Here is a 26,896-nt window from a genome sequence, read left to right as displayed (position 1 = left end):
CTTTTGGAATTCTGTGGAGTGAAAATTGCTTACATTACTCAATTGTGAAAATGTATATTCAGATATGCTTTGGAGAAGAACTTGAATTTCACCCAGTTATAGTCTTAACTATTTACTCTGTTGCAGCTCTGGATCATAAATAGTAATCTACAGATAGAGTTGTTACTCTTATCTTTTTTCTTTAAAGAAATGTCATATTGTGCGATGCTGGGCTTGGTTGCCTACTCAATATGATAAACAGTTTATTATCTGTTACCAGTTAAGAGAGTATTCAGTACTGGAGTGCCCGTTCTTCTATAATCTTGACATTTCATTTAACAACAGTGGTATAATATAGCCAACACTTAGTGAGTGCTTATCGTGTGCTAGACACTGTTCTCAATATTTTATTTAATCGTTGTAACAAGTATGACGGCTGTGCACTGAGACATAAGTGAGTGAAGCTTGCCCAACACCACACAGAAAGGATGAAGCCAGGATTCCAGTTCAGGCATTCTGGCTTCGAAGTCTGAATGCATAAACAAAATACCGCTTCTCCCCAAATCCTTTAATGTCACTATACTTTAGTCAACTTAGATGATGTAAAAGTTAAAGGGTCTAAGTCTTTATGTGTCCTTAGTCTTTCCAGCGTCCTTGGTGAAGTTGAAAGCCTCATGCTGGACTTTTTCTTATGGTTGAGATGAGCGGAAAATCAGGTGTCTCACCACCCCAAATACACATTAGAATCCAGTTGAGACTAATCAGTAGACTTGTATTCATTTCTGAGCAAAATTAAGTCCTAGTGATGTTGAAACATTACCTCAAGGTAAGTTGCATCTCCTTTCATGCAGAATATTCAGAACCTCCACTGATCTTCCCCATGCTTAGTCTGCTTTTACTGCAGTTAAGCTAATTCCAGGGGCTTCCTTGGTGGCTCAGTGGTAAACAATCTGCTTGGCAATGGAGGTGATGCAGGTTTGATCCCGGGGTTAGGAAGATCCTCTGGAGAAGGAAATGGCAACTCGCTCAAGTATTCTTGCCTGGAATATCCCATGGACGGAGGAGCCTGGCGGGCTACAGTCCATGGGGTTGCAAAGGAGTCAGACGTGACTTAGCAACTGTACAAAAACAACAAAGTAATTACCACAACACTGTATATATGTTTTCTCATAAAGAAGAATAATGGGTCACCATGCTTCTGCTGGGCTTAGCTTATGGGGATCATGGCGCCATGTCATTCTAGAGTCCTGTCTGAAGGAGTTACAACTTTTGATTTTTCAGGGTCCCTAATTTTTGCATTCTCATTAGCCTTTTCACCCTTGTTTACTTCAGCAAATTCTTTTAAAATTTATCTTTAAATTTTCTTTTTAAATTGAACGCGGCTAATATCAACGCTTACTATATTCTATCTCAAAACCTCTTTGCACAAAGCTCTCATTAGAAATATTTTTTATTCCAGCAAACATTTTGCTACCATAGCTTCAGTCACTATTTTTACTACGTCCTGCAACAATTTCCTTACTGCTTGACTTGGAAGCCAGTGTCACATATTTTAAGTTTTGTAATAGCAGCACTTTAGCATCTTGGTACCATTTTCTGTAACATTCAGCCATCAGTAACAAGTAAGCCTGCTCTCTATTTGTTGCTTTCATTTTGTGACTGTTGGGATTGACTTGGTTCAATTTTAAGATTATTTTCTCATTCCAGAACCTAAGTTAAAAGAATAGCAAAACTTTAGGATATACTTTTCACTTAATAGAAGACCTTAGCAGAGGACAGGCAATTTATACAGAGTCATTTAAGGTGCTCATATTTCACCGGGCACAGCAAGTCAACTGATTAAGCCTAACGGGGGTAGGGAAAATATTTTCCATCCACAGAGAAGCCTGCCATGGGAGGGGAACAAATTAATAGACCTGTGTACACATCTTTAATCTGCCTCACCCAGGATGGGACACAGTTGAAAGTCTGACCTAAAGTAATATATTTTCTCTTTGTTTATTTTGAACTATTTAGGGTCAGGTATAAATGGAGATTCAAAGGACATAACTGCCTACCACACAGTATTTCTTACAGCCATATTAGGAGGAACGATAGTCATTGTCATTGGATTTTTTGCTGTACTTCTTTGTTATTGCCGGTAAGAACAATAGTAATGAGTGTGAACACAAACTGTCTGATTTTAGTGTCATGTAAGTTCTGTGTATTACAAAGTCTGTAGAAAGCAATGGTTTGATATTTAAAATATAGATTAAAATAAAGACGGATATATTTTAACAGTAGCATTATATATATATATAAAATAAACAGATTTTTTTTTTTAAGTGAAACCTTCTAGATAAGTTTGAAACATTTTTTTGTTTTGCCTTCTCTTCTACTCTAGGGATAAGTGTGGTACTCCACAGAAAAGAGAAAGAAATACCACTAAACTTGAGGTCCTCAAAAGAGACCAGACAACTTCAACAACTCACATAAATCACATCAGTTCGGTCAAAGTTGCATTAAAGACTGAGGACAAATCACAGTTATTCAATGCCAAAAGCTCCTCGTACAGCCCTCAGAAAAAGGAATCATCCAAGGTGGAAGCAGAAGAAAGAGTTTCCATGGTGAAAACTCGGGATAATTTAAAAATCTACAATGAAGATGTTTCGTTTCTGTCAGTTAATCAAAATAATTACTCCAGAAACCCAGCACAGTCTTTGGAGCCCAGTGTAGGGTCCAAACAACTTAAACATGTTAACAACAATATGTCTTCGTCTCTAGGTGATACGCAAGAGGAAAAGAGGTATCTCACAGGTAATGAAGAGGCATATGGGCATTCCCACATTCCAGAACAGATCATGCACATCTACAGCCAGCCCATAGCCATCCTTCAAACATCTGACCTCTTCCCCACTCCAGAGCAGTTGCATCCTGCTAAGTCAGCTACTCTGCCGAGAAAGGGACAGTTAGTCTATGGCCAACTGATGGAGCCAGTAAATAGAGAGAACTTTACACAGACATTACCGAAAATGCCAATGCATTCTCATGCCCAGCCCCCAGATGCCAGGGAAGAGAACATCCCACTGGAAGGTCAACAGAGTTTGCCATCCCAAACTTCAGATTGGAGCCGGTATTCAAACAGCCTCCTCGAATCTGTTTCTGTCCCTGGAACACTAAATGAAGCTGTTGTAATGACTCCCTTTTCATCAGAGCTTCAAGGAATTTCAGAACAGACCCTCCTAGAACTGTCCAAAGGAAAGCCCTCCCCCCACCCCAGAGCCTGGTTTGTGTCTCTTGATGGAAAGCCGGTCGCACAGGTGAGGCACTCCTTCATAGACCTGAAAAAGGGCAAGAGAGCCCAGAGCAATGACACGAGTCTGGACTCTGGGGTGGACATGAATGAGCACCACTCAAGTAGAAAACTGGAGAGGGAGAAAACGTTCATCAAAAGCATGCATCAGCCTAAGATCCTTTACTTAGAAGACTTAGACCTGAGCAGTAGTGAAAGTGGAACCACTGTCTGCTCTCCAGAGGACCCAGCTTTAAGGCACATCCTAGATGGAGGGGGTGTAGCTATCATGGAGCACCCTGGGGAAGAGTCCCCAGGAAGAAAAAGCACCGCTGAAGATTTTGAAGCCAATATATCCCCCACTAAAAAAAGGGGCAGACCACCACCACTAGCCAAGAGAGATAGCAAAACTAACATCTGGAAGAAGCGAGAGGAACGCCCACTGATTCCCATAAATTAACACCAAGAGTGGTTGTGTCTGTTGTCTTGTGCTGTTTATTCTTGCTTTTTATTGTAAATTGCTGTGTGAACTTCTGAAGAAGCCGAGACTGAGCAATCTCATGGTCCCTGGACATGTCTCAAGCAGAGTAAATAGTAAAATGGTAATTCAATAGTGAGAAAGATACCAAGAAATGCTTTTTTCTGGCCTCTGCTTTTTATTTTTTTTTGGGTGATGAATTTGAAGTATCTGAGGGTTCAAAATGTAAAATAGTATCCAAAATCGTTGCTCAGTCATCAAGTTGAGCCCTGACTCTGAAGAATAACAGTGAAAAGTATACTCCTAAAGTTGCTTTCAAAAATATTGCTTCTGCTTTGACAACCCCTGTGAAACATTTAGAAATGAAACTGTATTACTCTCGTGAAATGTTACTATTATATTCTCCACTGCACATACTTGAAAATAACTGGATAAATGTTCTGGATTGATGTTATTCTAGAGTTCAAAGGCCAAACCACCTTTTCTTTCATTTTTAAACAGCATGTATATTGTATCAACCCAAAAGTAAATTCCATCCTCACCTAAGATGGGCAAGAAGCTACTTGGTTGTTAGAGAGGGAAATGCCAGCTCTTTGGTTGTTTTTGGATAAAACTTCACAGAATAAAAAGGTGTTAGTTTATCTAGAAATCTGAGAAATGAATGTTCTGATACTGAATTTTTATTTAAAAATTTCTTACCCCCTTCCCCATCACCAAAAGGGAAGTGAGCTTAGCTGTCAAGAAAAATATTTACCACTCTTTAAAAAAAAAAAAAAATCATTCCTCCCCCTCCCCAATCTTTAAGGCTCACTGATACATATAGACTGAAATCCGTTTTAAGATATTTCTTCTATTCAAAAAAGGTCACTTAAACTATTAAACTTGATTTTAAGAAATCAATGAACTGAAAGTTTCTTATAAACATCCAAACTTAAAATATGTGGAGCTAAAGGAAATAAACATTTCAATTTTTTCTGAAATGTCAAGCAGAAAAAACGTGCCATTTCTCCTGAGATTCAAGAATACCTTCAGGATCCCAGGTATACATCCAGATTTTTTTATTGCTGACATTCTAAAAAATGGGAACAACAGTTTCAATTTCACAGGAAAAGTAAAAGATTTTTCTTAAATCACTTAAATGCTTTTAAGTTATATAACATTTTTTCCAGGTTTGGAAGTAATATATTCTTTTCATCATAGCAGAGAATTAGTGTGAACACATTCAACAGCCGTTTTTAATTTTAAGTGCTTTCAACTCTGAATTATCATTCATGTCCTAAAAATGAAACTTTGTTAATTAAAATCAACTCATCTCATTTTTCTTAAAATTTCCATAAAGGCAAATGTCTGAAGCAGCTTACCCTTTTCCTTGGGGAGGGGAAAATGAAACTAAATTGCTTTATTTCTCATGCACTACTAATTAAGATGGGAGCAACATAGAGACCCAAGGCACATAAACAAGTTGTAAGAACTAAAATTAACCACATTAGCTTCAGTCAAACTGTAGATAGATATACAGCAAAAGACAACAGCTTTTCCCCCAAGACAGTAGACTTCAGCCAGGTTTTTCCTGTAACCATTTCTGAAGCATATAATTGTCAGATAACATTCCTTTCTGTATTAACCCAAAGAATTTAAAGATCTAGGTAAAGGTTTGCTATATTCTACCCCAATCCATAGAAGAGAGAAACGTTTTGGTTAATACCTACATTTACTTTTTTGAGGGAGGGGTGATAAGGTCCAAAATTAGAGGCAGTTTCTTACTGGTTTTACACAGAAAGATGTATTAAAGGTGACATAAATGAAAATGATTTGGAAAAGGTTAAGGAGTTAGTGCTCTGCTGAAGTGCCTTTGATATAGACTTGCTTTATTAGAAGGATATGATAACATCTTTCTTAAATGTGCATTTTCTTTCTGTTAGCCAAATTAAACAGATGTGCAGTTTTTATTAAAAATATAGACCTAGTGTTTCACGTTGGAACAATGAATTTTGCATGCCAGTAACATCTCTTTGTGTATTCTTTTTTCAATCTAGGTTGGAATGAAGTTAGAAACTATATAGTAATATACTGAACTTTGACATTTTAAGTGTATATTTTTCCCACCCTTAAAAATGTTCAGTCTCTCATCTTGGTAATGGAATACACACTTTGATATAAGGGTGTGCCATTAAGGTATGCCACTTACTCATTCTTGTGAAAAGGAAATGAGAAGATGTATCCCCAAGGGCTTTTCTAGAAATACTTTTATTGGTTTCAGAATAAAACCTTATTTTTTTATACACTGCACATTCTGTTCTCAATTGGGAAGTATAGGTAATTTATCTTTTTCTAATGATCCAAAATGTGTAACTTCTCATTTGTGAGTAGTTCACAAATTTCCTGTTAAAGAGCTGAAGCCATCTACTTTTTCTTAACCCAAGTGATAATAAACTGGCAATATTCACAACTTTCTTAAAATTTTTAAATTGAAAACCACCACAGTTTTTTGCAAATGAAAACCTTGAGAATTTTAGTCACAAATTGTTAACATTTGTGGATCCTTTGTATATACTTTGGATATAACTTAAAAGCAAAATTATCCCTCAATGAACTGATGGATTCATTTACTAAAGCACAGCTATATGTATTTTTGAATACATATGATCTTGAATTTGTAAAATCCATTTGTATGACATTTATGCAATTGTATAGGGATTACGCCCTTTTATAATACACAGTATACCACGAAGGTCACAAATGTTGAGGAATAAAAGCACTTCTTTGCTTTGGCAATCATTTTCAGATCACTTTCTGTATGTTTGAATCCTCTGGTATCAATACATAAAAGTTTTGGGGATCTTTGGGTCAAATAATGCCCCTCAAAACTTCCAGGAAGGTGAAGCTCAAAGTTACATATTCATTTACAGGGAATGAGTTACTCATTTCTCCATGTACTAGAGTTGTAAAGAATTTAACTATGTTAATTTCCATCTCAGAACTAGAGTTGACATTTTGCCCTCTGTTTCCAGGTGTTTCTATCTTTTGTATTCTCTCCTCAGAGGAATCTCACATTTCAGTGTATTTATGCCATCACTACTATATTTACTGCTGGAAACTGTTAAAAATCTGAAGATTTGTAAAAATGTTAAACAGTTCATTAAAGATAATAAAATCTAAAAATGTACCCGATGCACTGTTTTACTTTGGGTAAACTATGAAACATTCCTTCCTAAATTGTTATTTAATCTGGAAGATGAATATTCAGTTATTTTCTTGATTACACTCACTATAGTAAAATAAATATTTGAATACCCTATGTTTATATAATGAACATGATTTCTCTTTGTATTTCATGTTCTCCAAAGTTCACATTTTGACTATTAAAGCTGAATATAGACAAGTCATTTTTCCATTCAATGAGAAGACTTTTCAAGATAATGAAGATGAAAGTGTTAGTCTCTCAGTCATGTCCAACTATGTAATCCCATGAACTGTAGCCTGCCAGACCCTTTTCATGGGATTCTCCAGGCAAGAATACTGGAGTGGGTAACCATTCCTTCCTCCAGGGGATCTTCCTGACCCACAGATCAAACCCCAGTCTCCTGTACTGCAGGCAGATTCTTTACCATCTGAGCCACCAGGGAAGCCCAGATAATATGACAGATATTTTGGGAGTTGCAGTTTTTATATTCTAAGTAAGAAACAATAGAGTATACCCTCCCACATCCCCTGTTTAAAAAAATATATCTATTTTAGCTTTAAACCTAAAACTAATGATAACACTAAGGCTGTTGGCTCAGTTAGTTGAACAATGCTTAGGTTCATGTATTGGGTTGGCCAAAAAGTTCATTTGGGTTTTTCCAGATCATAGAAAAAAACAAGAGAATTCCAGAAAAACATGTATTTCAGCTTCATTGACTAGGCTTAAACCTTTGTGTGGGTCACAACAAATTGTAGAAAATTCTTAAAGAGATGGGAATATCAGACCACCTTAACTGCCTCCTGAGAAATCTATATGCAGGTCAAGAAGCACCAGTTAGAACCGGACAACATTGGGGAAGGTGTACATCAAGGCTGTATATCATCACCCTCTTATTTAACTTAAATGCAGAGTACATCATGTGAAATGCCAGGCTGGATGAAGCTCAAGCTGGAATCAAGATTACAAGGAGAAATATCAACAACCTCACATGTGGCAGAAAGTAAAGAGGAACTAAAGAGCCTCTTGGTGAGGGTGAAAGAGAGCGAAAAACCTGCCTTAAAACTCAACATTCAAAAAACATCGTGGCATCCAGTTCCATCACTTCATGGCAAAGAGATGGGGAGAAAAGTGGAAACAGTCACAGATTTTGTTTCCTTGGGCTCCAAAATCACTGCAGATGGTGACTGAAGCCATGAAATTAAAAGACGCACCTTGGAAGAAAAGCTATGACCAACCTAAACAGCATATTAAAAAGCAGAGACATCACTTTGCCGAAAAAGTTCCTCTAGTCAAAGCTATGGTTTTCCCAGTAGTCGTGTATGGATGTGAGAGTTGGACCGTAAGAAGGCTGAGTGCTGAAGAATTGACACTTTTGAACTGTGGTTCTGAAGAAGACTCTTGAGAGTCCCTAGGACAGCAAAGAGATCACACCTAAAGGAAATCAGTCAAGGAGTCAATCCTAAAGGAAATCAACCCTGAATATTCATTGGAAGGACTGATGCTTCAATACGTTGGCCACCTGATGTGAAGAGCTGACTCATTAGAAAAGACCCTGATGCTGGGAAAGATTGAGGGCATGAGGAGAAGGGGACAACAGAGGATGAGATGGTTGGATGGCATCATCAACTCAATGAGTCTGAGCAAACTCCAGGAGATGGTGAAGTACAGGGAAACCTGGTGTGCTGCAGTCCATGGGGTTGCAAAAAGTTGGACACGACTGAGCAACCAAATAACAACACAACCTGACTTCCATGTTTTTAGGCATTTTGTACAACTTATATAAATAAATATGGTACCAGAAATAACTTTGGTCAGTTCTAATGGGAATTGTGCTCTGAATCCACTCAAAAATACAATGGAGATTATAACCCTTAACACTGGAGTTGAAATAGACACTTCAGTTTGGATCCCTCCCAAGGGCAAGCCAGGCCATAGACACCTTTGTCAGGGCCTGGTCTCCATCTAAGAGAGTATGGAGTTTTAACAGAAATAATGCAGCCCCTGGAGGAGTCATGCACGACCCAAACTCACATGGAATTGGTTGTAATAGAAAATAAGATTTCATAAATCACAATGAGAAATTTAGCTGCCAAAGAGATTGAAGTTCACGAGTTGTTCATCATATTTGCAAGGGAAATTAATGTGTAGGAACTATAGGAAAGGAAAGGGAGTTAGGAGGTATTTGACAGCTAATCGGGGATCCTTCAACTACATGCTGGAAAAATGTTAAACTATATGGCGGTGCTTCTTTAGGCTTCATAAAATCACCTTTTAGCTTTCTTTTTATAGATGGATCTCTATCCTAATATGCAGTGAGACAACTTAATTCCAACAGTAAGCTCTCTAAACCAATTCTGGGGTTGGGGTTAATTTCTTTTGTCTTTGGTTTTGATACATTTTCTCTATCAAATGTTTTTCCTTTGACTTGTTTTCTTTTGCCTTTACTTTGAGCCTCTGTTTAATTTGGAACTGTGGACCTGGAACCGGACTCTGTCCAGTGAGTTTACTTTTTTGATAAAATCATTTTCAGTTTGGCTAGAGAAAAACTCACTTCTCAACAATTGCAATTTACAATGTTAAGTACCAAAAAATTAGTATTAATAAAATCAATGATAAATGATGGAGAAACATTATCATTAGATACACATGGAAAGTTTCTTAGGGGAAAAGTAACTTTTCTTTCTAAGATAGCTAAGCTTAAAGATCACATTTTAAAATGATCTGTGGTGTCTGTCAAAACATTGCAATACAATTTTTCTTCATTTTGCTATAGTAAATGACTATTTCTGTTGGGAAAGTTTTTCATGTTGAGAAGTAAATGGTATTTTTCAAATCTTTGGTGGCAAAACCTCTCTTGATTGTACCCTATATTTCCTGTTTTTCAAACCTACATTTGCTATGCTTGTAAATATTCTACAGTCTTGTAGGGATATTCAAATTTCCCACATGATTTAGTGTTTTTTTTCCTTCTTATGTTCTTTAGTTGACTAGAAGTTTCATAATTCTTATATTTACTAGTTCTAATCCCTGTAGACCTTATTAAAACACTAGACTAACTCCAGACAGTCTGATTCAAAACAAACCAGATAATTACATTCCTGGGAGTCTCTGGGCTTATTATACTTGAACATCTTAGTTAAGAACATTTCCTAAATACTGTAATGAAAAGTAGAATTGTAACTATTAAACAATATGCATTATATACAAAATAATTTTTATTTATATATCCCCATATTTCAGTCTGGAGAATAAAGATTTGTTTTATGTAGAAAATATTTTAAAGTGAATTTATTCAGTTTAAATTCATCTCTAATATCCAGCATTGTGAAATAAATACTACCTTGAAACCCCTAACTTCAGTCAGTTCAGTTCGGTTGTTCAGTTGTGTCTGACTCTTTGCGACCCCATGAGTCTCAGCACACCAGGCCTCCCTGTCCATCACCAACTCCCGGAGTTTACCCAAACTCATGTCCGTTGAGTCCGTGATGCCATCCAGTCACCTCATCCTCTGTCGTCCCCTTCTCCTCCTGCCTTCAATCTTTCCCAGCATCAGGGTCTTTTCAAATGAGTCAACTCTTCGCATCAGGTGGCCAAAGTATTGGAGTTTTAGCTTCAACATCAGTCCTTCCAATGAACACTCAGGACTGATCACGTTTAGTATGGACTGGTTGGATCTGCTTGCAGTCCAAGGGACTCTCAAGAGTCTTCTCCAACACCACAGTTCAAAGCATCAATTCTTCAGTGCTCAGCTTTCTTTATAGTCCAACTCTCACATCCATACATGACTACTGGAAAAACCTTAGCTTTGACTAGATGGACGTTTGTATTTTGTCCTACCTCCTTTCGAACACAATGGGCTGCTTTTCTGGGTGTCTGATGTCCTCTGCTAGTGATCAAAAGTTGTTTTGTGGATTTTGCCCAGTGTTCAAATGATCTTCTCATGAGTTTGTAAGGGAGAAAGTGGTCTCCCCGTCCTATTCCTCCGCTATCTTAGTTCCCCCTCATGGTAGATGGACATTTGTTGGCAAAGTAATGTCTCTGCTTTTTAATATGCTGTCTCGGTTGGTCATAACTTTCCTTCCAAGGAGTAAGCATCTTTTAATTTCATGGCTGCAGTCACCATCCACAGTGATTTTGGAGCCTAAAAAAATAAAGTCAGCCACTGTTTCCAGTTTCCCCATCTATTTGCCATGAAGTGATGGGACCAGATGCCGTGATCTTAGTTTTCTGAATGTTGAGTGTTCAGCCAACTTTTTCACTTTCCTCTTTTACTTTCATCAAGAGGCTCTTTAGTTCTTTGTCACTTTCTGCCATAAGGGTGGGAGAAGGAAATGGCAGCCCACGCTGGTATTCTTGCCTGGAGAACCCCGTGGACAGAGGAGCCAGGTGGGCTGCTTGCTGTCCATGGGGTCGCACAGAGTTGGACACAACTGAAGCAACTTAGCATGCATGCATGCATGCATTGGAGAAGGAAATGGCAACCCACTCCAGTATTCTTGCCTGGAGAATCCCAGGGACAGAGGAGCCTGGTGGGCTGTGGTCTATGGGGTCGCACAGAGTTGGACACGACTGTAGCAACTTAGCAGCAGCATCTGCATATCTGAGGTTATCAGCTTCTGCTTCATCCAGCCCAGCATTTCTCATGATGTACTCTGCATATAAGTTAAATAAGCAGGGTGACAGTATACAGCCTTGATATACTCCTTTCCTGATTTAGAACAAGTTTACTGTTCCATATCTGGTTCTAACTGTTGCTTCTTGGACTGTATACAGATTTCTCAGGAGGCAGTTCCGGTGGTCTTGTATTCCCATCTCTTTAAGAATTTTCCACAGTTTGTGTGATCCACACAGTCAAAGGCTTTGACAGTCAATAAAGCAGATGTTTTTCTGGAACTTTCTTGCTTTTTCAATGATCCAGTGGATGTTGGCAATTTGATCTCTGGTTCCTCTGCCTTTTCTAAAACCAGCTTGAACATCTGGAATTTCATGGTTCACGTATTGTTAAAGGCTGGCTTGGAGAATTTTGAGCATTACTTTACTAGCATGTGATAGGAGTGCGATTGTGCAATAGTTTGAGCATTCTTTGGCATTGCCTTTCTTTGGGATTGGAATGAAAACTGATCTTTTCCAGTCCTGTGGCCACTGCTGAGTTTTCCAAATTTGCTGACATATTGAGTGCAGCACTTTCACAGCATCATCTTTTAGGATTTGAAATAGCTCAACTGGAATTCCATCACCTCCACTAGCTTTGTTCATAGTGATACTTCCTAAGGCCCACTTGACTTCAGATTCCAGGATGTCAGGATCTAGGTAAGTGATCACACTATCGTGATTGTCTGGGTCATGAAGATCTTTTTTGTACAGTTCTTCTGTGTATTCTTGCCACCTGTTCTTAATATCTTCTCTTCTGTTAGGTTCATACCATTTCTGTTCTTTATAGAGCCCATCTTTGCATGAAATGTTCCCTTGGTATCTCTAATTTTCTTGATGAGATCTCTTAGTCTTTCCCATTTTATTATTTTCCTCTTATTTCTTTGCACTGATCACTGAGGAAGGCTTTCTGATCTCTCCTTGCTATTCTTTGGAACTTTGCATTCCAATGGGTATATCTTTCCTTTTCTCCTTTGCTTTTGGCTTCTTTTCAGTTATTTGTAAGGCCTCCTCAGATGGCCATTTTGCTTTTTTGCATTTCTTTCTGAGACTTCAGTAACTTCTAAAAGACTTGTGACCACTAAATACAGAAATGTTTAATTATTAACATGTTTTACATATATTCACATTATTTTTTCATTTGATGGTTATTATTGATTATTGGGGTAACTAGATGGCCAGAGGAAGGCTTGAGAGGAGACCTGCCATTTTCTTTCGGATATTCCAAGTTAAAAGGATCAGTGGGATATCTAGGAGGTTTCCTGTGCACCTCTGAATCCATCTTGGGTTTTTGGGGTCAGATCAGATGTTAAATCCAATGCAGGCAGTAGAGGTTTGGGGAATTTCAAACGGCTGTTTGAAGCTACAGACAAAGGTGAGATGGTCAAGAAAGAGTAAGGAGGGTGAGGAAATACTTCCATTGGTGTCATTATTTGTGTAATAAATAAAATATGAGTAAAATATCAACTCTGTTTAAGAATATAAGGTTTTAACAAACAAACTTGTATATGTAGAAGAGTTGAAAGAAAATAAGAAGTGACTTTGGTGTCTCCTTTTAAATTTCATAAATATGACTTTCAGTTTACATCTCAAATATAATTTTATTTTTTGTAAGTAGAATCTTACTTAAAAATAAGTGGCAAATAATTGTGTCTATGTTAATTTCATTACTAATTTTTTCCCCTTTTTCATGTTGCATTTTCACAATGTAGATTTTCAATAAATATATTACAAAGAAAGAAGCAAAAATTAGGAGATCTGGGTTCAGGCCGTGACTCTTCACATTTCTAGTAAACTTCATTCAGTTTCCTCGTGTTATGTGGCTCTGACAATGTTCATAACAGCAATATGGTAAGGCTGAAGGTGGTACAAAGGAAAAGCACAAACCAGGCAAATTATTAGTTATTGACCTATGACTGTGCATTGAGCAAATTTATAAATTATCAGGGGATAAATAAATTATAAATTTATTACTTATAAATTTATAAATTATTGCTTTTGTGATTCAACTGTTTAACCAATTGGATTATCTCCAATTAAAAGCTGATTCATCACTGCACACTAACACCATGTTAGCTAATTATCAAGGTGTAGGCCTCCAGATGCTAGAGTTCTCCTTACAGCAACTGCTGTGCTTTTTCTTTTTTTAATCAGGATCATTAGGAATTTGGGAAAGAGGAGAAACACTCAAGTTATTTAGGGGATTTGACAAACTGGGTAAACTCAGCTGCTCTCCTGTATAGTTTGCCTCCCATACTTCATATTAAATGTCATATAATGCAATAACTACTCAGCTACCTAGAATAATTTAACAGCAAGGCATGAAGAAGAGGATTTTATGAACCCATTATTCAGTGATTCATGAATCAAAAGAATCTAAACATCCTCATTCTAGTAGTTTCCTACATTTTTATTACTCTAAAATGTTTTACAAATTAAAAGTATTTGATCACACCATTTCCTTCAGAAAAAAACTGTTTCTAAGAATTAACATTTTCTTGATCTCTTCACTGATATTTTGAATGTATTCTAAAACTTGTAAAAGAATGGACCAAAATGTTGAGTAGGAGATTTTCTGGTAGCCTGAAGACTCAAGTCTGTAGAAGAATAAAACACATGTGTTTTAAGTCCAGAGCACCCTCAGTTATCAGGTGTCAACCATCTCTTTGAAGGGTTGGTTGAGAGCAACCTTTTTGCAGAACTGGTGTTGAATTCACCACACTCCCCATTTCATTAATCTAAGAAGACAACAGGGAAGCAGAGAAGTGCTCCTTCTGGGGAGGGGGTGTTATTGAAGGGTGCTATCAGCTCACCTCACCCCCTGCGGTGGTCAAGGAGCACTTTACTGGTACTCTTCTCAGATGTCTCAGAGAGGGGACAAGATCACTGGGGAAATTTGGGGGTACCTACAGTAAGGGGACGCAGACACCTCTTTCTATGATTAGATTGCTTTCCTCTCCTAGAGTAAGTGGGAAAAAATACTGTGGGAGATGGCATTGTGATGCGATCAGAGGAAGTGGGAATAATAATTATTTCTTTGGGGGATCAGATCAAGATGGCGGAGGAGGAGGACGTGGAGCTCACCTTCTCCCACAAATACATCAAAATTACATCTACATGTAGTATGATTCTCATAGAACAACTACTTTTTAAGCTACTTTAAGCTGAAGACCTCAGTCTTCCAAAAGGGCAAGAAAATCTCCAAGTAACTGGGTAGGACAAAGCAAAAAAAAAAAAAAAGAGAAAAGACAAAGAGGAATCAGATGGGACTTGTACCTCAGGGAGAGAGCTGTGAAAAAGGAAATGTTTCCCCACCCTGAGAGGAGGGGAGATCAGTCGGGACAGAGGGGGAGCCTCAGAGAACACAGCGATCAGTTTGTGGAAGGCAAAGCAGAGAGACCTCAGGTGGTGGCACCCCCGGGCCCTCCCCAGCGTGCGGGGCGCATCCCTGGGGCAGGCAGGAGGGGACGGGTGCTGAGGCTCGGGTTTCAGAGTCAGACCCTGACAGAGGACTGTGGATACAGTTTGAGGGGGCCAGGGTGTGATACATCACAGCTAAGGGAGGACGGGAAGAAATGTGGGCCTGCCGGAGAGGCAAGGAGAGGAGGTGTGTGAGGACGGGGCTGGAACTTCATAGGCACTGCTTTCTCCACATGCATGTGCTCTCAGGCAGCAGGACCCTGCCTGGTGAGCTCGGGGGAGGGGAGGTGTGTGCGCCTCTGACACCCGGGACTCCAGAAGCAGGTGCTGATCACTGCTGTTGCCAGGAGTCCCAGGACTGGGTGCCAGCTGCCATCCCCACCCGCCCGGGAGCAGGCACGGGCCAAGTGTCTGCACACCGCCAGCACATACTGAGGAAAGAGAGGCTAGCGTCTAAACCAAATACAGCCCACATTCCAAAAAGACATTAAACTCACACAAGATACACAGGTATGCACCTGCATATAAATAGAGCCCCTCGACTACAATAGATAATTGTTTCTCTTAGGCTCAGAGACTAAGAGAAATATAAGCAAAATGAAGAAGCAGAGGAATGACTTCCAGTTGAAAGACCAAGAGAATTTCCCTGAAGGAACAAGCAATGAAGCAGACCTCTTCAGGCTAATAGACACTGAGTTCAAAAAGGAGGAAATGAAAATACTGAAAGAATTAAGAAAGGCTATTAACAGAAATGCAAATTACTGTAAGAGGGGAAAAAAGGAGGAGCTAAGAGAAATTAGAAAAATCGTTTGCTGAGACAAAAAATGAGCTAAAGGCAATGAAGAGCAGAATGAATAATGCAGATGAAAGAGTAAGTGATCTGGAAGATAGAATAAAGGAAATTATCCAACCAAAACAGCAGACAGAAAGCCAAATAAAAAATAAAAGCAATATAAGAGGCCCATGGGATAATATAAAGTGTGCCAATCTGTGCACAACAGGGATTCCAGGAGGAGAAGAAAGAGAAAGGGGATTAAAAATGTATTTGAAGAAATATAACTGAAAATTTCCCAAACCTAAAGGAGAAAACAGATATCCAGATACAGGAAACATAGAGGGTCTCAAGCAAAATGAACCCAACAGACCTACACCGACATAATAAAAATGTCAAAAGTTAAACAGAATTCTAAAATCAGCAAAAAAAATGTTAATTACACGGGAATCTTAAAAAGCTATCAGCTGATTTCTCTACAGAAACATTGCAGGCCAGAAGGGAATTGCAAGATATATTCAAAATATATATTCAAATATATTTGAATATATTCAAAAATATATTCAAAGAGTTTGAAAGGGAAAAATCTTCAACCTAGAATAATCTACCCAACAAGATTATCATTTAGGAGGAGAAATAATCTCTCAGACAAGCAAAAACTAGAAGAATACAGCAATACTAAACTTATTATTTAAAAATATTGAAAGATCATCTCTAAAGAGAAATAAAGCAAGAAGATATAAGAAGGAGGAAATCACAACTGGGAAGTAATGCACTTAAATAAGCCAGTACACAGATCAAAAAGGAAAAACTACTTGTGAGAGCAATGATAATCGCAGGGAACAGCAAAAGACTAAACATGAAGATGTTAAAAAAAAAAAAAAGGATATCAAAATCATAAAATGTGGGGAAAGAGAGTAAAAAGTATAGCTTTTTTTTTTTTTTTTTTTTTTAGAATGGCTTCCCTGGTAACTCAGCTGGTAAAGAATCTGCCTGCAATGCAGGAGACACGGTTTGATTCCTGGGTGGGGAAGATCCACTGGAGAAGGGATAGGCTACCCACTCTAGTATTCTTGGGTTTCCCTGGTGACTCAGCTGGTAAAGAATCCATCTGTAATGCAAGAGACCTGGGTTCAATCCCTGGGTTGGAAAGAATCCCTGGAGAAGGGAATGGCTACCCACTCCAGTATTCTGGCCTGGAAAACTCCATGGACTGTATGGTCCTTGGGGTTACAAAGAGACAGACATGACTGAGCCACTTTCACTTGAGCCTATATGACTATCAGCCTAAAGCAAGTAGATATAGGAAGGGGTTAACATACTTGAAACACAGGGCACCACAAATCAAAAACATACAATAGATTTTACAAAAACCAAAAAGAAAATACAAGCATAAAATGAGTAATCAAACCACACACACACAAAAAGGCAACAAGAAGCAAAGAAGAAACAGAATCACCTGGAAAACAAGGTTTGAAATGGCAATAAATACATATGTGTCAATAATTGCCTTAAATGTCAAGATATTGAATGCTTCAATCAAAAGAGTGGCAGACTGGATTGAAAAAAGCAGCCTACAATATGCTGTCTATGAGAGACCCACTTAGGGCAGAGGACATGCAGAGATTGAAGTGAAGGGATGAAAAAATATTTCATGCAAATAGATATGATAAGAAAGTGGGAGTTGCAATACTCATATCAGACAAAATAGACTTTAAAACAAAAGTCATAAAGAGAGATAAAGAAGGACACTATGTAATGCTAAAAGGGTCAATACAAGAGGATTTTACACTCGTCAACATATATGCACCTAATATTGCTGTTGTGTTAGTCGTTCAGTCGTGCCCGACTCTTTGCGACCCCATGGACTGCAGCCCACCAGGCTCCTCTGTCCATGACATTTTCCAGGCAAGGATACTGGAATGGGTTGCCGTTTCCTTCTCCAGGGGATCTTCCCAACCCAGGGATCGAACCCGGATCCCCTGCACTGCAGGCAGATTCTTTACCAACTGAGCTACAAGGGAAGCCTGCACCTAATATAGGAGCACCCAAATATATAAAACAAATACTAACAGACATAAGGGGATTTTGATGGGAATACAATAACAGTAGGAAACCTTAAAACTACTCACATCAATGGATAGATCTTCTAGATAGAAAAATCAATAAGGCAAGAAGATGCTAAATGATACAACAGAAGTCAGGCTTAATTGATATCTTCATGATATTACATTAAAAAACAAAATTCAATACACATTCAATTGCATCTGTAATATTCTCTAGGATTAACTACATACCATGGCACAAAACTAGTCTCAACAGATTAAAGAGTATAGACATTATTTCAAACATTTTTTCTGATCACAGTAAGAATGAGGGTGTAGAGTCTCTCAGGGAGGAATGAGGCAGGCTGGGACCTGGGACCATTTATTGTGGTGCTACAATAAATTACACCTGGACAAACCTCTCCTCCAGCAACAAAATACAAAGAAACTGTGACTAAAAATAACTGCATGCATGTGCAATTAGGGCAAATTCTAGACAAAATATACAAAAGACCAGAAAACCCCTATTGCTACTTCTCAAGAGCCAGGAGTAAAATCAGGGTCTTGGGAGCAACAGCAGAGTATTGAGCATGCCCCAGCATTCAACACCACCAGAGCGTTGGGCAAACCACCTAAGCCACCACTCCAGCCCGACCCCTGGACACACCCCTACCCTCACGCTATATAAGGAACAAGCTCACGTCTCCCTTCTCTCTCTCCCACCCCTCCGCCCCCTGAGTGAGCAAGGAAGGGAAACTGTTCTCACTTCTTCCTCCTGGGCCCCAGTAAAGCCTTGCCTGAAAAAAAAAAAAGGGGGTAGAAGACCTGACTAGACATTTTCCCAAAGTATATGAAGACTGCCAACGGGTATATGAAAGGATGCTCAATATCATTAATCATCAGGGAAATGCAAATCAAAATCACAATGAGATATCATCTTATACCAGTCAGAATGACTATCATCAAAACGAATACAAATCAAAAATATTGGAGAAGATGTGAAGAAAAGGGAACCCACCTTCACTGTTCCTAGTAATGTAAATTGGTGCAACCCCGGTGGAAAACTGTCCAGATGTTAGTCAAAAAACTAAAAATAGAACTACCATATGACCCAGCAATTCCACTCCTGGGTTCATATCCAAAAAAACAAAGGCACTAACTTGAAAACATGGGCCTCCCTTGTGGCTCAGCTGGTAAAGAATTCACCTGCAATGCAGGAGATCTGGGTTCAGTTGCTGGGTTGGAAAGATGCCCCTGGAGAAGGAAAGGCTACCTACATCAGTATTCTGGCCTGGAGAATTCCATTAACTGCACAGTCCATGGGGTCACAAAGAGTCAGACACGACTGAGTGAACTTCGCTTTCAACTTGAAAAGATACATGCACCCCAATGTTCACAGCAGCATTATTAACATTTCCCAGGATATGGAAGCAACCTAAACATGCATCAACAGATGAGTGGACAAAGAATTTGTGGCATATATATATATATATATATATTATACACACACACATACCCAATGGAATAGTACTCAGCCATAAAAAGAATGAAATTTTACCATTTTCAGCAATGTGAATGGACTTGGAAATTTTATGGTAAGTCAGACAGAGAAAGACAAATACACTATGATATTACTTATATGTGGAATCTAGAAAAATATAACAAACATGAATACAACAAAAAGAAGTGGACTCACAGATGTAGAGAATGAACTAGTGATTATCAGTGGGGAGGAGTCAATGGGGCAATATCAATGTGGAGTGGGAGGTACAAGTTAGCCTCAGGGATGTATTATATAACATAGGGAATATACCAATATTTTATCATAACTGTAAATGGAGTTTAAACTTTAAAAATTGTATGAACATTTTAAGAAATAGTAAAAACATGTTTATTCACAATGAATAATATGGGATACAGAAAACAAAGATGTGAAATATGATGCCAAAAGTATTATGCATGGTGTTGGGGACTAAAAATACAGGGTTGTTAGAATGTGTTCAAACTTATGAGATCAACTTAAACTAATTATATATAAACCTCATGGTAGCCACAAACTAAAAACCTGTAACAGATACACACTCAGAAGATAGAAAGTTACGCAAATGTAGCTCTAAAGACAGTAATCAAATCACAAAGGAATGGAGCAGAAACAGAAGAGAGAAACAGAATTACAAACAGACAAACAAAAAACCCTGTAAACAGTGAACAAAATGGCAATAGATAATACTTTTAAGTGATTACCTTAAATGTAAGTGTGGTAAATGCTCCAATCAAAAGACACTGAGTGACTGAATGGATAAAAAATAAGACACATGCACATGCTGCCCGAAGAGACTCACATCGGCTCTAAACACACAGACTGAAAGTGAGGGGACAAGAAAAGGGACTGCAGACAGATGAAACCAAATGAAAGCTGGGGTAGGAATACATACACCAGACAAAATAAACTTCAAAACAGAAAATGTAACAGGAACAAAGAAGAACATTACATAGTGAAAAGGGTCTCAATACAAAAAGAGGACAGAACATTCATAAATATATGTGCATTCAACACAAAAGAACCTGAAGGCATAAAGCAAATATTAACTCATATAAGTAGAAAATATGAGTAGCAAAATAATAGTGTGGGACCTACTTACACCAATGGACAGATCATCTAGACATAAAATCAATAGAAGAACACTGGTCTTAACACATCAGAGCAGATGAACTTCATCAGATATATAGGAAACCTTCTATGCAAGTAGCGGAGTACACATTCTTTTCAAATGCACATGGAACATTCTCCAGATTGATCACAGGAGGTTAAAATCATATCAAGCATTTTTTATGAGAAAATGAAATCAACTACAGTAAAAAAAAACTGCAAAGTCCACTTATACATGGAGGCTAGACAATGTGCTACTACACAATCAATGAGTCACTGAAGAAAGCAAAGAGGAAATAAAAATAATTGGAGACAAATGAAAATGGAAACCCAGTGATTCAAAACCTGTGGGACCCAGCAAAAACAGTTCTAATAGAGAAGTTCATAGCAGTACAAGCGCACCTTAGGAAACAGAAAAATCTCAAATAAGAAAACCTAACTTACACCTAAAAGAACTTGAAAAAGAAGGAAAAAACATAACCAAAGGTAAGTTAAAGGAAAAAAAAAAAATCCAAAGAATAAAAATCAGAGCAAAAATAAATGGAACAGGCTGGAGATAAGATGGCAAGCAGAAGAACTTGAGTTCACCTCCTCTCATGAGAACACCAAAATCACAACAAACTCCTGAGCAAATATTAACAAAAAAGAAAAAATGACTTGAACCTACCACAAAAGAAGAAGCCTCAACGAGATGGTAGGAGAGAGGCTTTTGCTATATAATCCAATGCCATAACTTCAAGTTGGGCAATGCACAAACTGGAAAATAATTTTATTGCAGAGTTTCTCCCATAGCACTGAGAGTTCTGAGCCCCACCTTAGACTTCCAAGCTTAGGAATCTGGCTTTAGAGGAAGGAGCCTAAGAGCACTTGGTTTTGAAAGCCAGCAAGGCTTTAGTGCAGGAGCTCCTCAGGACTGGGAGAAACAGTGACTCCACTCATGGAGGTTGCACATGTACTAGGATCAAGGGAAAACAGTGACTCCATAGTAGCCTGGGCCACAATTACTTGCAGGTCTTGGAGGGTCTCCTGGAGAACCTGGGGTCAATTGTGGCTCACTGTGGGGGCAACGACACTGTGATGGACATCCCATGATATACTAACCAGTGTAAACTCTCCTAGAGGTCACCGTTTCAGCACTGAGACAGGCCCCACCCAATAGCCTGTAGGCTCCAGTACAGTCCCATTCAGTTCAGTCACTCAGTCGGGTCCGACTCTGAGACCCCATGGATTGCAGCATGCCAGGCTTCCCTGTCCGTCACCAACTCCTGGAGCTTACTCAAATTCATGTCCATCGAGTTGGTGATGCCATCCAACCATCTCATCCTCTGTTGTCCCCTTCTCCTCCTGCCGTCAATCTTTCCCAGCATCAGGGTTTTTCCCAAGGAGTCAGTTCTTCGAATAAGGTAGCCAAAGTATTGGAGTTTCAGCTTCAGCATCAGTCCTTCCAATGAACATTGAGGACTGATTTCCTTTAGGATTGACTGATTGAATTGTCTTGCAGTCCAAGGGACTCTCAAGAGTCTTCTCCAACACCACAGTTCAAAAGCATCAATTCTTTGGTGCTCAGCTATCTTTACATTCCAACTCTCATGTCCATGCATGATTACTAGAAAAACCACAGCTCTGACTAGATGGACCTTTCTCAGTAAAGTAATGTCTCTGCTTTTTAATATTCTGTCTAGGTTGGTCATAGCTTTTCTTCAAAGGAGCAAGAGCCTTTTAATTTAATGGCTGCAGTCACCATCCACAGTGATTTTGGGGCCCCAAAAATAGAGTTAGTCACTGTTTTCACTGTTTTCCCATCTATGTGCCATGAAGTGATGGGACCAAATGCCATGATCTTAGTTTTCTGAATGTTGAGTTTTAAACCAACTTTTTCACTCTCCTCTTTCACTTTCATCAAGAGGCTCTTTAGTTCTTCACTTTCTGCAAGTAGGGTGGTATCATCTGCATATCTGAGGTTGATATTTCTCCTGGCAATCTTCATTCCAGCTTGTGCTTCATCCAGCCCAGCGTTTCTCATGATGTACTCTACATATAAGTTAAATAAACAGGGTGACAATATACAGCCTTAACATACTCCTTTCCCAATTTGGAACCAGTGTGTTGTTCCATGTCCAGTTCTAACTGTTGCTTCTTGACTGGCATACAGATTTCTCAGGAGGCAGGTCAGGTGGTATGGTATGCCCATCACTGGAAGAATTTTCCACAGTTTGTTGTGATCCACATAGTCAAAGGCTCTGGCATGGTCAATAAAGCAGAAGTAAGTGTTTTTCTGGAACTCTTTTGCTTTTTTGATGATCCAACACATGTTGGCAATTTGATCTCTGGTTCTTCTGCCTTTTCTAAAACTAGCTTGAACATCTGGAAGTTCTCAATTCACACATTGCTGAAGCCTGGCTTGGAAAATTTTGAGCATTACTTTGCTAGTGTGTGAGATGAATGCAATTGTGCAGTAGTTTGAGCATTCTTTGCCATTGCCTTTCTTTGGGATTGGAATGAAAACAGACCTTTTCCAGGCCTGTGGCCACTGCTGAGTTTTCCAAATTTGCTGGCATATTGAGTGCAGCGCTTTCACAGCATCATCTTTCAGGATTTGAAATAGCTCAACTGGAATTCCATCACCTCCACTAGCTTTGTTTGTAGTGATGCTTCCTAAGGCCCACTTGACTTCAGATTCCAGGATGTCAGGCTCTAGGTGAGTGATCACACCATCGTGGTTATCTGGGTCATGAAGATCTCTTTTGTATAGTTCTTCTGTATATTCTTGCCACCTCTTCTCAATATCTTTTGCTTCTGTTAGGTCCATACCATTTCTGTCATTTATTGTGCCTATTTTTGCATGAAATGTTCCCTTGGTATCTTGAATTTCCTTGAAGAGATCTCTAGTCTTTCCCATTCTATTGTTTTCCTCTATTTCTTTGCATTGATCACTGAGGAAGTCTTTCTTATCTCTCCTTGCTGTTTTTTGGAACTTTGCATTCAAATGGCTCCAGTAAAACTCCAGTACGCTTCAGGCCAAACTACCAGAAAGACAGAAACACAGCCCCCCCTGTCAGTAGACAGGCTGTCTAAAGTCATCCTGAGCTAACATCTGCCTAAAAACACATCCCTTGACATGGCTGCCCACTTGAGGGACAAGACCCACCACTACCCACCAGTGGGTAGGTACCAGTCTGTCTCAGCAGGGAGCCTGCACAAGCCCCAGGACCAATTTCACCAACCAAGAATTATAATTTTGCAGCCTGGGAAACAGAGACCACAACCACAGAAAGTTAGATAAATGAGACAGAAGAGAAATATGTTCTAGATAAAGGAACAAGATAAAACCCCAGAAGAACAAATAAGTAAAGTGGAGATAGGCAATCTCCTTGAAAAATAATTCAGAGTAATGACAGCAAAGGTGATCCAAGATCTTGGGAAAAGAACAGAGGCACAGACGAAGGGAATATAAGAAATGTTTAATAAAGAGATAGAAACAAACAGAGATGAGCAATACAATAACTGAAATAAAAATAAACTAGAAGGAATCAATACAGAATAAATGAGACAGAAGAACAAGTAAGGGAGCTGGAAGACAAATTGGTGGAAGTCAGTGCCACAGAACAGAAAAAAGAAGAGAAATGAGGATAGTCTAAGAGACCTCGGGAACATTAAACACACAAACATTCACTTTATAGGGGTTTCAGAAAGAGAAGAGAGAGAGAAAGGGCCTGACAAAATATCTGAAGAGACAATAGCTGAAAATTTCCCTAATATGGAAAAGTAACACTCACTCAAGTCCAGGAAGCAGAGAGAGTCCCACACTAGATAAATCCAAGGTGCAAGGGCCACATGTTAATCATATTTACAAAAATTGAAGATAAAATATTAAAAGCAACAAGGGAAAAGCAACCAAATACATACAAGGGAATTCCCATAAGATTACCAGCTGATTTTCCAGCAGAAACTCTTTGGGGCAGAAGGAAATGCCTTGATACATTTAGAGTGATGAAAGGAGAAAAAAAAAAAAAGAAAGAAACTATAACCAAGAATACTCTACACAGCAAGGCTCACATTCACAGTCAGTGGAGGAAATCAAAAGCTTTATAAACAAGCAAAAGCTAAGAGAATTCAGCACCACCGAGCCGGCTTTATAGCACATGCTAAATGAACTTCTCTAGACAGAAGAAAGGCCACAACTGGAAACAAGAAAATTACACATGGGAAAGCTCACTGGTAGAGACAGACATATATAAAGGTAGAAAATCATCCCCACACAAATATGACATCAAAACCAGCAATCATGAGAAGAGGAAAGTACAAATGCAGCATACTGGAAGTGCGTTTGAAATTAAGGGGCAGCAACTTGGAAGAATATTGTGTGTGTGTATGTATAGACTGCTACATCAAAACCTCACGGGAAATGCAAACCAAAAAGCTACAACAGATACACTAACAAGATACACCAAGCCAAATACAACAATAAAGATAGACATAGGATCACAAGAGAAGAAAACAGAAAAGGAAGGGAAGAAATAAGACCCACATAACCAAATCTGAAACAATTAACAAAATGTCAATAAGAACATACATATCAATAATTATCTTAATAGAAATGAATTAAATCCTTCAACCAAAAGACACAGGCTTGCTGAATGGATACATAACCAAGACATGTATATATGCTGTCTATAAGAGACCCAGATCTATGGACACATACAGACTGAAAGAGAGGGGATGGAAAAATATTTTCCATGTAAATGGAAACCAAAAGAAATCTGGAATAGCAATTCTTACTATCAGGTAAAATAGATTTTAAAATACTGTTACAAGAAACAAAGGACACTACTACATAATGACCAAGGACTCAATCCAAGAAGAAGGTATACAACTGTAAATATATATGCACCAAATATAGAAACACTTCAATATATAAGGCAAATCCTAACAGCCATTAAAGGAGAAATTTATGGTTACATAATAGCAGTATACAACAACAGTTACACAATAACACCCCATTTACATCAATGGACAGAGTATTCAGACAGAAAATCAATAAAGAAACACAGGCCTTAAATGACACATTAGATGATATGAACTTAATCAATATTTATAGAGCATTCCATCCAAAAGCAAAATACACAGTCTTCTCAAGTGCACATAGAACATTCTCCAAAACTGATCACATACTATACTGGGCCACAAAACAAGCTTTGGTAAATTTAAGAAAATTGAAATCATATCAAGTATCTTACCAACTACAATGCTCTCAGATTAGAAATCAGTCACAAGAAAGAAAAAAAAAATGGTACAAAAGCACAAGCATGTGGAGGCTAAACAGTATGTTACTAAATGACCATGGATCACTGGAGAAATCAAAGAAGAAAAAATACTTAGAGACAAATGACAATAAAAACACAATGATCCAAAACCTATGAGATGCAGGAAAAGCAATTTTAAGAGGGAAATTTATAGCAATACATGCTTAACTCAGAAAACCAGAAAAACCTCAAATAAACAATGTAACCTTATACCTAAAATAACTAGAGAAAGAATAACAAACAAACCCCCAAAGGTGGTAGAAGGAAAGAAATCATGAAGATTAGAGCAGAACAAATGAAATAGAAACAGAGATAACAATAGAAAAGATGAATGAACCTAAAAGCTGGTTCTTTGAAAAGAAACAAAATTGATAAACCTTTAGCCAGACTCATCAAGAAAAAAGGGAGGGGGCTCAAGTCAATAAAATTAGAAATGACAAAGAAAAAGTTACAACTGACACCTTAGAACTACCATAAGACAGGGATTCGATCCCTGAGTCAGGAAGATTCCCTGGGGTAGGAGATGGCAACCTACTCCAGTATCTTTGCCTGGAAAATACCATGGACAGAGCAGCTTCGTGGGCTACCGTCCATTGGGCCACAAAGAGTCTGACATAACCGAGCACATAGGACAGGACGTTAAGCCACTATATGTCAATAGAATGAACAACCTAAAAGAAATGGAGCTATTCTTAGAAAGGTACAACCTTCCAAGACTGAACCATGAAGAAACAGAAAATATGAACAGACTAATCACAAGAACTGAAATTGGAACTGTGATTATAAAACTCTCAACAAATATCCAGGACCAGATGCCTTCACAGGTGAATTCTCTCAAACTATACTCAGAGAAGAGTCAACATCTATCCTTCTGAAACTCTTACCAAAAATTGCAAAGGAAGGAACACTCCCATACTCATTCTGTGAGGCCACCATCACTCTGACCAGACAAAGCTACCACAGAAAGAAAATTATAGGTCAATATCACTGATGAAAATAGATGCAAAATTCCTCAACAAGATAGTAACAAATCAAATCTAAAAATACATTAAAATGATTATACACCATGATCAAATGGGATTTATCCCAGGGATTCAAGGATTCTTCAATATGCACAAATCATTGTGACATCCCACATTAACCA

The 26,896-nt window shown here is 38.5% G+C and overlaps 2 protein-coding genes across 6 annotated transcripts in view; one reads left to right on the top strand and one right to left on the bottom strand.

Annotated features, from left to right (window-relative positions):
- FAM171B (family with sequence similarity 171 member B) overlaps positions 1–6,894 on the top strand; it is a 75,057-nt gene extending 68,163 nt beyond the window's left edge. For both annotated transcript variants that reach the window (XM_043894783.1, XM_043894784.1), the window contains exons 7-8: positions 1,996–2,119; positions 2,363–6,894. In XM_043894783.1, coding sequence (XP_043750718.1) covers positions 1,996–2,119; positions 2,363–3,710 — 1,472 coding nt within the window. In that variant the 3' untranslated portion in view covers positions 3,711–6,894. The remainder of the gene's footprint in view (positions 1–1,995; positions 2,120–2,362) is intronic.
- Positions 1–26,896, bottom strand: part of ZSWIM2 (zinc finger SWIM-type containing 2) — a 113,911-nt gene that overhangs the window by 23,642 nt on the left and 63,373 nt on the right. The window contains exon 10 of one of the 4 annotated variants that reach the window (XM_043894786.1): positions 12,613–12,925. The exons of the other annotated variants lie outside the window; for them this stretch is intronic. Coding sequence (XP_043750721.1) covers positions 12,908–12,925 — 18 coding nt within the window. The 3' untranslated portion in view covers positions 12,613–12,907. Of the gene's footprint in view, positions 1–12,612; positions 12,926–26,896 lie in introns of those variants that run through there. 4 annotated transcript variants of the gene reach the window in all.

The sequence above is a fragment of the Cervus elaphus genome, chromosome 33 (assembly GCF_910594005.1).
Source record: "Cervus elaphus chromosome 33, mCerEla1.1, whole genome shotgun sequence".
Classification (NCBI taxonomy): domain Eukaryota; kingdom Metazoa; phylum Chordata; class Mammalia; order Artiodactyla; family Cervidae; genus Cervus; species Cervus elaphus.
Note: the sequence above shows the minus strand (reverse complement) of the source record. Positions and strands in the feature narration are given on the sequence as shown.